This window comes from Meles meles, chromosome 2 (assembly GCF_922984935.1).
Source record: "Meles meles chromosome 2, mMelMel3.1 paternal haplotype, whole genome shotgun sequence".
Lineage (NCBI taxonomy): Eukaryota > Metazoa > Chordata > Mammalia > Carnivora > Mustelidae > Meles > Meles meles.
In genome coordinates, this window is record NC_060067.1 from 130,592,594 (window position 1) to 130,606,159 (window position 13,566).

Sequence of the window (13,566 nt, forward strand, 5' to 3'; positions counted from 1 at the left end):
AAGAAATCAAAGAAGGAGCCAAACTGAGACTCTTTAAACTCTGGGGAAAAAAACCTAAGGGTTGTGGAAAGAGGTAGGTTTGGGATGGGGTAACTCAGTGATGAACATTAAGGAGGGCACGTGATGTGATGAGCACTGGGTGTTATACAGAACTAATGAATAACTGAACAGTACATCGGAAACTAATGATGTACTATATGTTGACTAACTGAAATTAAATTTTAAAAAAAGCTTTTTCCCCACAGTCCAGTTACTGAAAGATACAACTTTATTTTACATTTTTGCTAAGTACAGTGCTAAGTCACTGTTATTTTAATTTGTATTTCCCTGACTGTTTTAAGTACTTTTTCCCTTTTTGAGTAAAAAATATTAATAAATACCTATAGTGTGCCAGTTTTATGCTAGGCAATGGGAATATAGAGATGAATAAAAGAAAAGTATTATTAAGTGAGAAAAGTAAGGTACATTATATTAAATGATCCTATTTTTTGTAAAACAAATCAGGAGCCAAAAAAGTGTAAGTGTATATGTATCTCAGTATGTATGTGTGTTTAAATATTTGGGTAAACTGTACATACTAGATTGTTAACATGGTTTATGGATGAGTGAAGTGTAGTAAGAGTGAGCAGACAAGAACAAAATAAAAAGATACTGAGTGAAATTACAGGATGTGTATGAAAGTGTAATATACATATATGCATATATATGACACTAATAAGCATTGCACAAGAAAAATAGCAGTTACTAATAAATGTGTAAAAGATGTTCACACTCTAGTAATCAAAGTAATTATTTATTAAATTAATAATGAGATAATTCTTACCATTCAGATTGAAAATATTTAGCACCAGGTATGTTCATTTAAGCAATTCTTTATAATAGTGAAACACACTGGAAGAGCCTAAATGTCCACTATTGAGAATTGTTTGAAAAATTAGGGGAATCTATTCAAACATAAAAAAATGAATGCTTTAGGGGCACCTGGGTGGCTCAGTGGATTAAAGCTTCTGCCTTCAGCTTAGGTCCTGATCCCAGAGTCCTGGGATTGAGCCCTGAGTTGGGCTCTCTGCTCGGTGGGGAGACTGCTTCCTCCTCCTCTCTCTCTCTGACTGCCTCTCTGCCTACTTGTGATCTCTATCTGTCAAATAAATAGATAAATAAATAAAATGAATGCTTTAGGGGCACCTGGGTGGCCCAGTCAGTTGAGTGTCTGACTTTCAATTTTGGCTTACGTCATGATCTCAGGGTCCTGAGATTGAGCCCAACAGTTGGCTCTGTGCTGGGTGTGGAGCCTGCTTAGGAATCCTTCTCTCCAGATTCTCCTTCTGCCCCTACCCTCACCCCATCATGAGCTCTCTCTCGGGGGAGTGTATTTTCTTGGAGTGTATTGCTTTTACATTCAACTAATGCAAAAATGGTTATAAAACTGTCAGTATTAAACTACTTTTTGTCTTTGCATATACACAGACATGCAAATAAAATGAATAGAGAAATATCAGAAAAGATATATTTTGTAAGAGACTTTTCTGGTTATTCTGCATTCCTTTATTAAGTACTTTATTGAGTGCCTTGTAAGTGCAAATACAGAGAGCAAAAGAGAGGTAAAGACTTCAATTGTGGCTTTTTTTCTACTTGGAATATTCAGTTTTAGAATATACATTCAGCAATAGAGAACAAGTAAAATTAAAATCAAAATTAAAGTGAAAAAAGCTTGTAGCTAAAGAGTATACTTAGTATTCTACTTGTGTTAGAAGGATATAAATAGGCTCTGTTTAGTTTTTTATTCATGGAAGTTTTCTGGCATGATTCACAAGAAAGCTATTAATAATGTTTTCTGCTTCAGATGAGGGAACTAGAAAACTAGGAGCAGGGAGGAAATGGATTTTCACTTTTCACTTTATTTTCATCTGTAGAGAATATTTTTAGCATGAGTGTGCTTTATTTGCTTTTTTAATTCTTACCACACTTAACCATTCAGGTACTTTGGAAGTAAAAAAAAGAAAAATATAACAAAGACACAGGATATATTATAAAATTTAAATTAGATTCCTCTTAAAACAGTTTTATTTCTAGTATTTTGTGTTTGTATTATTTCTTCTATACCTGTGTCATTATTCAATTCAAAACTGACCAAAATGTGAATATTTTTTAAATTGTCAAATGTTGCAATTTAGCATGTTTTTACTTTTTAGACAACATTTGAGAGAGGACTAGAACTACATGCAAAAGTCACAGTTTTTGCAGAGGGTTGCCATGGACATCTAGCCAAGCAACTATATAAGAAGTTTGATTTGAGAGCCAGTTGTGAACCCCAAACCTATGGAATTGGACTGAAGGAGGTATCCTGATTTGTTTTTGTGATTTTAATTTTTAACTATGGAGTTTAAACTCATTTGTATTATAATGTAGTCTGTAACATTGATGTAATTTTTTTTTAAAGATTTTATTTATTTATTTGAAAGGCAGAGATCAGAAGTAGGCAGAGAGTCAGGCAGAGAGAGGGGGAAGCAGGCTCCCTGCCAAGCTCGATCCCAGGACCCTGAGATCATGACCTGAGCCGAAGGCAGAGGCTTTAACCCACTGAGCCACCCAGGCACCCCTACATTGATGTAATTTTATAGTTGCTATATTTTTCATTGACTTGAAATGTTCATCATAACTGAAAATATTTGGGCTATTTTTAAGGGGCTAGAAAATACTGCTGATCAAATTCCATTATTATCTAAATTGGTTCTACGTGTTGTAATTGTTTTATCAATTGTTGCTTAAAATCAAAGACTGGAAGTTGAAAATATTTGTGATATGAATTGCTTTTCATTGTGATGCCATCTGTCCTAGTAAGATTTGACATGATACCCCTATGCTGTTTGTAGGGTGACCAGATCATACAAGAATGGTTTCTTCAGAATTGCACTGAAAAGATAATTTAGTTTATGAAATATATACTCAGCCATAGTATATTGATCTGAAACCTAAAATTTAGTTAGATTAATTATTACATATTTTTCTCAATTTATCCAATCTCTGTTTTCCCAAACCTTAGGCTTATTAGAGTGTAAGGATTTATTATAACCCTTCTGTTTAAATTTTTGAGGGGTTAAAGCTCAGAACATTTCCAGTTCTGTAATAGCTAGCTTTATTGTGAGTAAAAGCTTGTTTTGGTAGGTTGTGCATCACACATAATACTATCTGATTTTTAGATGTTTCAGTTGGAAATTGTTAAAAGTTTGAAACTTAACCATTCCAGGGGCGCCTGGGTGGCTCAGTCGGTTAAGCATGTGCCTTGGGCTTAGGTCACGATCCCAGAGTCCTGGGATCGAGTCCCACATCAGACTCTCTGCTCAGTGGGGAGCCTGTTGCTCCTTCTGCCTCTGCCTGCTGTTCCGCCTGCTTATGCTCTCTCTCTCTCCATCAAATAAATAAAATCTTAAAAAAAAAAAAAGAAAAAGAAGAAAAAACCTTACCATTTCGAAACTAGATGAACAATTTTTTTCAGTTGGGAAAAGAGGAGTGCAGGGGAGCATAGCTGTCTTATTGAAGAATAATATACATACTGGAAAGCAGGAGATCTTAAGGGTACAGCCTAATTAATTTTTACAAGGTGAGCATATTCATGGAACCTCCAGCTAAATCAAGATCTAGAACATCACCAGCACCCCAGAAGTTTTCCTCATCTCTTCAGTGGTGTTCCCTATAATCATATGTAAGTCTTAACCAGTTTGAAAATCTAAGCATTTTCTAGAAAAAAATTCTTAAAAAGTTCATAGCTTTTTTGACCGATTTTTTTAGTCCAATTCATGATGCTGCTGTTTGATACATTTTCTTTGATATGTGAATTACATTTTTTGTATTTCTCTTATTGCAGTTTTTCCCTTGAAATTTTCATAGCTAAGACATAAAAACCTGGCAAATTTGATATATTGTGGTGGTAGAAAAAAATTTAAATAATACTCTAGGACTTCTTTTTTTAAGTTATGGATTATTGATGAAAAGAAGTGGAAACCAGGGAGAGTGGATCACACTGTTGGCTGGCCCTTGGATAGACATACTTATGGAGGCTCCTTCCTCTACCATTTAAATGAAGGCGAACCCCTGGTAGCCCTTGGTTTTGTGGTAAGTCACACGCCCTTTATGGAAAACTCTACTGTTGGAGTCCTTGGATCATCAGTGTTAGAAAATCTGGAGCATGTAAAATGCTTTTCATTTAAAGGTCACTTTCTAATTTTGTCAATAGGTAAAGTGCTTATAGTTATCACAGGCATTGGTCTATAGCTTTAAACACATATAGCTTTTGTGATAGTAGCTACTAAATGCCAGACACTATGCCATATGCTTCACGGAGAGGTCTAAGTTTTGTAAGAGTCCTTTGAAGTATGGATATCCTTATTTTACTGACAGGACACTGAAGTCCAAACAAGTTATACAGCTTCCCCAATTATACCCATTAAATGATAGAAGCAGGATTCAAAGCTGAGTTTGTGTGACTTCCAAGCCCAATTTCCACTATGGCATGCTGTCACAAAAAATGAAATCAGCACTGGGTTTGAATCTATAACTTGTTAAAAAATGTAAGCATTTTCTCCCTTTTTAACCATTTATATCTTAGCAGTAAATTACGTCTTGAACATTGCAAGGAGTGGAAAAATAAGGGTTTCTGCACCTTACAGTTGGGGGCAGCTTTATAATTTAATGTCATAATTAGACTTGTATATGACACATTATTAAATTTTTGCGTTATTGGTGTTTTTGACACCCAGCCAAGTGTTCAGTTTCTCATCTTTGTATAGTTATTTCAGTGACTTAATTTTTTCAAAGCAAAAAAGTTTGGTTATCAATTTCAGCATTTTGATAATGCCTCATAAAATGTAACTTCTACTATTTCTTGTCCTCTTTTTCCTAAGTATGATTACATTTTCTTTCTTCACTTTTGCCTCAGTAGTACCACATATAGCTATTAGTTGATTACTAGAGTGAGTACTGATTAATGAAAAATAATTACAACTCCTTTTGTAGGAACATAATGTTAGACACTTACCTACAAATATTTTTCTAATTTGGGCTTTTATTTACAGAGCACAGTGATTTATTAATATGTTCTAAATTTTTAAAGTTTGGCCAATTATAAACACATGGTATCCTTTTGTTTACCCTTTCTTTTCCAGATTTTATTCAGTTATTTATTTAAGTTTGGGTTACTGCATCTATTTCTCCAAGTGCTTTGAATACAACAAATTTAATGTACATGTTTTCTCATAAATATTGATCACATTTTAGCTTGATATAATTTGAAATAAAAATAATTGTATAAATTTACCAAATTTAAATATAAAAATTTTAAGGTTGGTCTAGACTACCAGAATCCATATTTGAGTCCATTTAGAGAGTTCCAAAGGTGGAAACACCATCCCAGCATTCAGCCAACATTGGAAGGTGGAAAAAGGATTGCATATGGAGCCAGAGCCCTGAATGAAGGTGGCTTTCAGGTAACTCGTCCAATTTTTTATTTTTTATTTCTGCCTTACAAAGCAAACATTGAAAATATAAAGTAATAAATTTAGATAAAGAATAGAAAATTATCTCATAGGAAGAAACTTTAACAGGACATCTAGTGTTTATAAAACTGTGTCATACCATAGTTAAATTATACTACGAATTTAGTTTTAAGAATATATTGATTTCTTGAGATAAATTTATAGACTTTTTGTTGGTTGGTTGGCTTTTATCCAGAAAATTAAAACTATATAATCCAAAGATATTTCCTTTATTCCTTAGCTGCCAGGAAACAAAGATTTAGTTTTCCACAAAGGTAATTAATTTATCCCAACTACCAATTAACATCCATGCCTTTTGGGTGGCCTCTGTCAAGCTTTTGCCCTTGATTGTCTATTTTAGTGTATATTCATAGTAGTTCTTATGAAATGTTAATGTAGCATTATATTTTAATTAATTGAATTTAAATTTTTAAAAAGAATCCAGTATATAATTCAATATACAAAAAAAAGAAGAAACTGGTAGCTCAAGTCTACTAAGAACTTTATAGTCATTAAAAATAGGGGTATATCTACAGATACTGACATGGAAAAGATGTCAAAGCTATGACATTAAGTAAAAAGAAAAAGAAAAGCAGGCTATAAAACATCATGGTTATAAAAAAATGTTAATGTATTAAGTATATATAGACAATGAGATAAAAACCTAGGTAGCTATGATAAAAGCTGTTAGTACTATTGTAAAAATATTAGGTGAGATGATCTAAAAAATTGCTCTAAAATTTATACCAAGTGACTTAAAGGAACTTACTTATCTTCCCTGGTCTTTATTTTACAGATGATCCTTTCTGTCTCTAATAACCTAGGAAAATGGAACCATTTTATAGATTGGATTTTTTTTTTTTTTTTTTTGCAATCTTGTTGTAAAAGTAACAGATTATAGAATATTAGGGGGGAGAGAAGTTAACCTTTAAACTGAAGTTCCAAATACTTTATTATTACTGTAACAATAATTTATAAAGTCAGGTAAAATCATAGCTAAATTATAAATGTAATCATTAGAAACTTAAAATAACAGTATCCCTAAATTCTGTTGCTATCAGATTACTTCTCAGGAGGTTGTTTTGTTTCTAGAGTAGTAATTCATTTGCAACAATAATTATTAAATTGCATAATTGTGTTCAAGCCCACCCATTCAGTTCGTTTTCGCAGTCTCTATGATACCTGTCAGTCTAATTCTGCTCTTTTTAATTTATAGTGTACAGTTTCCAGTATATTCAATAGGATATACAGATTTGTATTTAAAAACATCTGCCTTGTGTGTTTCAACATCTCAGATGATTTTTTAGAATGGTGGGAAGAGTTGACCACACACATATACATATACACACACTCACATTTTACTTAAATTTTCTGCTTCAATTAGATTCAGAAATGTATTTCTAGTAAGTTTTAAAAGAACCATAAGCAAGAATTTGGAAAATTTGGTTTTGTTTATTTTTAGCTAACAAATATGACTTTTTTCCCTTTAATTTTTAAAATTATACTTACTTTATAATTGGAAGTTTATACCTCTTAATCCACTTTACATATTTTATGATCCTCCCACTCTCCTCCCCTCTGGAAGCCATCATTCTCTATAAATGAGGTAGTTTCTATATACGTGACTTTTTTTTTCTTTCTTTTTTTTTTTTTCAGTCTGTCCAAAACTTACCTTTTCTGGAGGGTTTCTAGTTATTTGTGGTTTAATGTGTTTTCCAATTATTTGTGCATTTCTCGGTGCAACTTTTCCTAAGTCCATAGTTCCTTAACAAGATACCCAGCTGCCAGTAACACTGCCCCTATAGGATAGGGCAGGATATAGGGTAGGATCCTCCCAGGATGTAAAAATGCATTTTGCTTGGCCCATAAGATTTTTATTCATAGGATTTATACACCAGTTTGGAAGAACTTGTACAAATAATCCCTGCCCTTTTATTAAACTTCACAGTCTTCTAGTTCTTGAGTTAAACCTAGTGTTAGCAAGGCCACAGCCCTATTTAAGGAAAGTGTTGTCATTATCCAAATTCCTATTATCTCTTTTCGGCTAGTAATATTCCAGAAAGCCTTCCCCTCTCTTATCTACACTGTGATCCTGATTTCACACACTTTTATCTAGGTAGTTCTGATATTGAATTCAGTCTGAGAACCATAATCATAAATTCAAAATCATAAAGTCCTGAAAGGACTTGAACTCTGACCCATCTTATACCAGCGTTCTTTCTGCCCTCCAGCTTCACTTCTCGCTGCCTCTCCCTCAGGGTTAGAATTACGTTATTGATGGGAGCAGTGGCCACAGATCCCTCACTGCTCATGCAGCTGAGGCACTGGTTTCCCTGTTTATCCTCCTTTCCTCTGAGCCCCTTTTAGCACCATCAGCCAAATTCTTACCACCCACCACTTTCTCAGCAAAGACTGGCTTACTTTAGGAAGTGCGTAAAGAAGAAAAACTACAGAAGGAAGAAAGAAAACTCTGCATTGGCTTTCTCTTCTTTCCTTTTCAAACTATAGATTAGAGTATCTTTTCCCATGCAAACAATCTAATTTAGTCACTACATTGTAGGGTATATATAAGCTTTTACTGGCTAACCCAAAAAAATACCACCACCTCTTATTACATTGTTTTTCATGAGAAATATATACTGAGGTCCAAACAATGGTCTTAAAATTTATTTTGGAAATTCATCTTATTCTTAAGTTAATTAAAATATATTCTTTAAGGAAGTAGCTAATTGTAATGATACCATGGTAAGAACCTTCTGTAAATCATGTGTTACTGAGAATGCATGTAAAATCAGATTACAATTTAGATAATAGATATTTAGGTTTAGGGAGTATTTTTAGACATGGATATTTAAATAATAACGTTTTAATATATTAATGCCCTGGTCCTGAATCTCTCATGTAGGTAAGAAGGGGGGAAGAAGAGAAGAGGAAAAAGTCTTAGAAAAATAGTAATAGTTCTAATCCTCATTCTTAGGAAAGGAGGAAGACACTACCTTTGCTCTGATTTTTTTCCTTCACATTTTTCCCTACAACCTTAGAAGACTTTAAGATACTATAATTTGTAGTAGTATTACGTTTGTTTGTTTCAGCTAAAAATGCACTTTGAATGTTTCTTTCCTCAGTCTATACCAAAACTCACCTTTCCTGGTGGCTTACTAATTGGTTGTAGTCCTGGTTTCATGAATGTTCCCAAGATCAAAGGTACCCACACAGCAATGAAAAGTGGAATTTTGGCAGCAGAGTCTATTTTTAATCAACTAACTAATGAAAGTCTCCAATCAAAGACAATAGGTAATAACTTCCTATTTAAAGCATTGAAAATTGTCAGGTTCTTCATTGAGATATTTAAAAAGAAGCTATTTAAACATACACTTAGTATATAGATAGAGGATGAAAATAAATACAATTAAAATCTTGAGGTCTTTATGCATAGTTCAGTTGACATTAAAAGATCTTTCCCTTTTCACAAAGCACTCAGGTGTGTGCTGTGCAAAGAAAACTGTATGATCTAATGTCAGTAATTAGATTTTTATAGCAATGTTCTGTTTTATTCACCATCAGAAGTAGAATACTGGGGCGCATGGGTGGCTCAGTGGGTTAAAGCCTCTGCCTTCAGCTCAGGTCATGATCCCAGGGTCCTGGGATCGAGCCCCACATCAGGCTCTCTGCTCCGTGGCGAGCCTGCTTCCTGCTCTCTCCCTCTCTGCCTGCTTGTGATCTCTGTCAAATAAAATAAATAAAATCTAAAAAAAAAAAAAAATAGTACCAGTATGTCCCACCTACTTAGAAATGATTTCAAGTTTGGGGCGCCTGACAGGCTCAGTTGGAAGGGCATGTGGCTCTTGATCTCGGAGTCATGAGTTTGGGCCCCCATGTTGGGTATAGAGATTGCTTAATAAACAATTTTTTTTTTAAAATTTAAAAAATCATTTCAAGTTTGACAGTACTTTGTTACATTTTATATGTCTCATACACTCACTAAGATACTCATACATACTGACATACCTTCAGTCTGAAAACAGAACAACTTTGCAGACTGCAGAATCCCGCAGCACCTTTTCCTTTGCAGGCTTTGCAAGCACAGGCAAAGATGTGATCCTTCTGCTCTGGTGGAGAATAAGAGCTAACACTTACGACTCCATAAACCCTTAATCTATGAAGACCCTTTAGTAATTCACAGGTTTTCTCAAAATAAAAGCCTGAATTTTCTCAGTCCTCTGATTTCACCTCTTTTTACTCTCCATTCCAGCCACACTGGCTTCTTTACTACAAAGACCATCTCCTGGTCTTTACTCACAGATGACTCCCTCACTCCCTTCACCTTTGCTCAAATACCACTCTCTCATGGTGGCCTTATATGGACCATACCAGTTAATCTGCAACACACACAGAGTACTCCCACCCCTTCCCGTCCCCCAGTTTTGTTTTGTTTTGTTTTTCTATAGTGTTTTCCCCCTGTTGGCATTTAATTTACTTATCAACTTTGTCTCCTGCCTCTTGGATAAACTCCCAAGAGAGCAGAGACTTTGTTCACCATGAGTCCCAAGTCCCTGGCACACCATAGCAACTTGGTAGATATTTGATAAATAAACCTAATTACCTAGAATTCCAAATAACAAATGTTCTTCCAGGTAGAAGTATGAAACTTGATTATGCCTTCAAATTTTTTTGTAGAATTGGAGGCATAGGGTGTGGGAGAGGAGGGTGATAGGTAGAGCATGGAAGAGGCAGGAGGCCACTTCATGGAGAACAGAATAGGTAAGAAGGAATGTATTTGTTGAGTAGTGGAACTGTTTTCTCATTTTCTTGCCAAGTAGCTTTCCTTGTTGAGACCACAGGCCGTACTTGCACCCTGTGTACACGTAATAGCAGCACATAGACAATACTGGAGCAAGTAGATCCCCAAAGACCAGAGGATTAAAGCCTTGAGGGAAAGGGAATGGAACAGGAAACAATGACTGGAAAGTATATAGGCACCACAGAGTTTAGTTTGTGAAAAGTAAGAACCAGTTTGTCTCATTAAATATTAAATGTATGCACTGTTTTGGTATTGTTACAAATTTCTTAGGGCTGCCACAACAAAGTACCACAAACTGGGCAGCGTAAAACAACAGAAATTTATCCTGAGTTCTGTAGACTAACAGTTCAAAATTGAAGTGTTGATAGGATGTTACTCTCCTGTCATTAGTCTTCTTGCCCTCCCAGCTTTCTGATAGCCCCAGACATTCCTTGGCCTGTGGCAGAATAATTCTGATCTCTTGCTTCAGTCTTCTCCTCTCTCCTCTGTGTATCTCATAAAGACAGCAGTTGATGGATTAAAGACCCACCGTAATCTAGTGTGACCTCAACTAATTAACAACTACAGTGACCCTCTTCTGACCCATCTTGAGATCACTGGGGGTTAGGTCTTGAAGATAATCTCTTTGCAGGAAGTTCAACCTGTAACAGGCAGAAGTATTTCATTTAATCAATTATAAAAACTTCTCACTTTTATGGGTAGCATGAACTCTTAAGTAACCTTTTCAGGTTCACTGAATTTTAATACTGAATTTAAGAAATCAAATACCTTACCATCTATTAACATATATCAAATGGCTGTCTTTTTGGAAGATGCCAACATTTGTACATGAAAGATTCTTCAAGCGTGGGGTCTTATACGACCACTTGTTTAAATTTATTTAAGATTCATTCATCAGATATTTCAATAGTGAAATACCCTGATAATAAAGTATTTTATACTCCTTAAGGTAATTTGATACATTTCATGTTTTTAATATAAGGACTTCATGTAACTGAGTATGAAGACAATATAAAGAAATCATGGGTGTGGAAAGAGCTGTATACAGTTAGAAATATACGACCATCCTGCCATGGAGTACTGGGCGTATATGGTGGGATGATTTACACTGGAGTCTTTTACTGGATATTTAGAGGAATGGAGCCATGGACTCTAAAACATAAAGGTAATTCCAACATATTTGAGTATGAATATTATAATCATTAACTACTCATGCTACTCATCAATGGGGGGGGTGCCTGGCTGACTCATTCCGTACAGCATGCAGCTCTTTATCTTGGGGTCATGAGTTCTAGCCTTATGTTGAGGGTAGAGTTTACTTAAAATTTTTTTTAATTTTAAATCTCATGAATAGGATCCACTAAGTAATTAATAAAGTGAATTTAATGTTTCAAACTTGTTTTATTAGAGAAATAATAAATTCAGTATCTTTAATCATGTATCATCATTATAAGAGACTAAAGTCTTACTTCTTTGGTATAATATTTTCACGTTTTCATGAAAATGTTTTAAGAAAGTACTTTTTACATTAGTATCATATTTTTATTCAAAATCTTACTCAAAACTGTTCAAGGTTCCGACTCTGATCAGCTCAAGCCAGCGAAGGACTGCACACCTATTGAGTATCCAAAACCCGATGGACAGATTAGTTTTGACCTTTTGTCATCTGTGGCTCTGAGTGGTACTAATCATGAACATGACCAGCCAGCACATTTAACCTTAAAGGACGACAGTATTCCTGTAAATAGAAATCTGTCAATATATGATGGACCAGAGCAGCGATTCTGCCCTGCAGGTCAGTATTGTGATTTCCATCCATTCCTAAAAAACACATATTTATTTAAACCATGCTGGAAATATGCTTCCATTATTTTAAGAAATTTCTCCTTCCATTGCATGAAAATTGTAAATGACCCCCTACATCCAGCTTCCATTAGAAAACTCATTTTTGTGTTTCTTACTCTAGCAATGCTAAAATAATAGGGAATTTTTGGTAAGCCTAATTCAGTTGACATTTCTCAAAGCATTTCTTGGGGTGCCTGGGTAGCTCGGTCAGTTAAGTGGCTGATTCTTGATCTCAGTTCAGGTCTTGAAGTTTTTTTAAAAAAAAAAAAAAAAAAAAAAAAGCCTTTCCCTATCCTACTTCAGACTAAGGATGATGGAACACCAAATACCTCTTTCCATGTTCACATGACTTAAATCATTTGTCATGGTTGCTCCTACACAAATACTAAAATATTAGGGTATAGCCACATTCAGCTCAAAAAATGGTCCCAGACATTAAATTCATCATGAATACTGTATCCTTTAAGGTGAACTTTCAACTAGAATTATAACAGGAACTGGATCTCAAATGATATGGTAGAATAGTATGCAGATATATGAAAATCAGTATATTCTGCAGGGACTAGATTTAGAATGTAAAGTCTGAGGGCAGGGACGTTGACTTTTGATGTCTTAAAATCATCTGTCCTTACACTGGTTTGTAAATTCTTAGAGGGGTAAGGATTGGATCTAATTTGTCTTTTCAGTTGTAACACACACATAAAATTGGAACTCAAAAATTGCTAAAATGTTGTTCCCTTGTTTAATAAGACTAAGCCAAATACTGATGTACCTTCTGCTTTTATCCATATTTAATTTACACTAATAGCAATAGCACACACCAAGATCTTCATAATATTCTGTGGGTAGACATTCAGAAAAGAAACCTTCAAGGTTTCTGTAGCTACTGTTTCCAGGACTTCATTCTACTTTTGAATTTTAAAGTTAAAATAGGTACTTCACAATATTATTTATTTTTTCCTTGCAGGAGTTTATGAATTTGTACCTTTGGAACAAGGTGATGGATTTCGGTTACAGATAAATGCTCAGAACTGCGTGCACTGTAAAACATGTGATATTAAAGACCCAAGTCAAAATATTAACTGGGTGGTACCCGAAGGTGGTGGAGGACCTGCTTACAATGGAATGTAAACTGCAACTGGTTGCATTTGCAGGCACGTTTGATAGTTTCTTTAAAATGTATGACAAGCTAACTTTAAAGTTTAGAAATCAAAAGCTGTCAAAATATTTTACTGCGTATTACTGATCAGAATGTTCATAAAATTACCAATGAAATAAAAATTTTATATTTACACCTAAAATTGTCCCATAAAAAATTATGAATACTCCTCCTACATAAAACTTTACAAATTGAGATAGCTTTACCTCTACAATTCCTCAAAGATTCAG

At 34.5% G+C, this 13,566-nt stretch overlaps 1 protein-coding gene across 2 annotated transcripts in view; it reads left to right on the plus strand.

The window, feature by feature from the left end:
- ETFDH (electron transfer flavoprotein dehydrogenase) overlaps positions 1 to 13,478 on the plus strand; it is a 30,578-nt gene extending 17,100 nt beyond the window's left edge. The window contains exons 7-13 of one of the 2 annotated variants that reach the window (XM_045995707.1): positions 2,193 to 2,339; positions 3,973 to 4,113; positions 5,340 to 5,483; positions 8,657 to 8,825; positions 11,315 to 11,497; positions 11,906 to 12,127; positions 13,145 to 13,478. In XM_045995707.1, the coding sequence (XP_045851663.1) occupies positions 2,193 to 2,339; positions 3,973 to 4,113; positions 5,340 to 5,483; positions 8,657 to 8,825; positions 11,315 to 11,497; positions 11,906 to 12,127; positions 13,145 to 13,308 (1,170 nt within the window). In that variant the 3' untranslated portion in view covers positions 13,309 to 13,478. The remainder of the gene's footprint in view (positions 1 to 2,192; positions 2,340 to 3,972; positions 4,114 to 5,339; positions 5,484 to 8,656; positions 8,826 to 11,314; positions 11,498 to 11,905; positions 12,128 to 13,144) is intronic. The other variant, XM_045995713.1, reaches the window with a different exon arrangement.
- Positions 13,479 to 13,566: the final 88 nt, after the last annotated feature.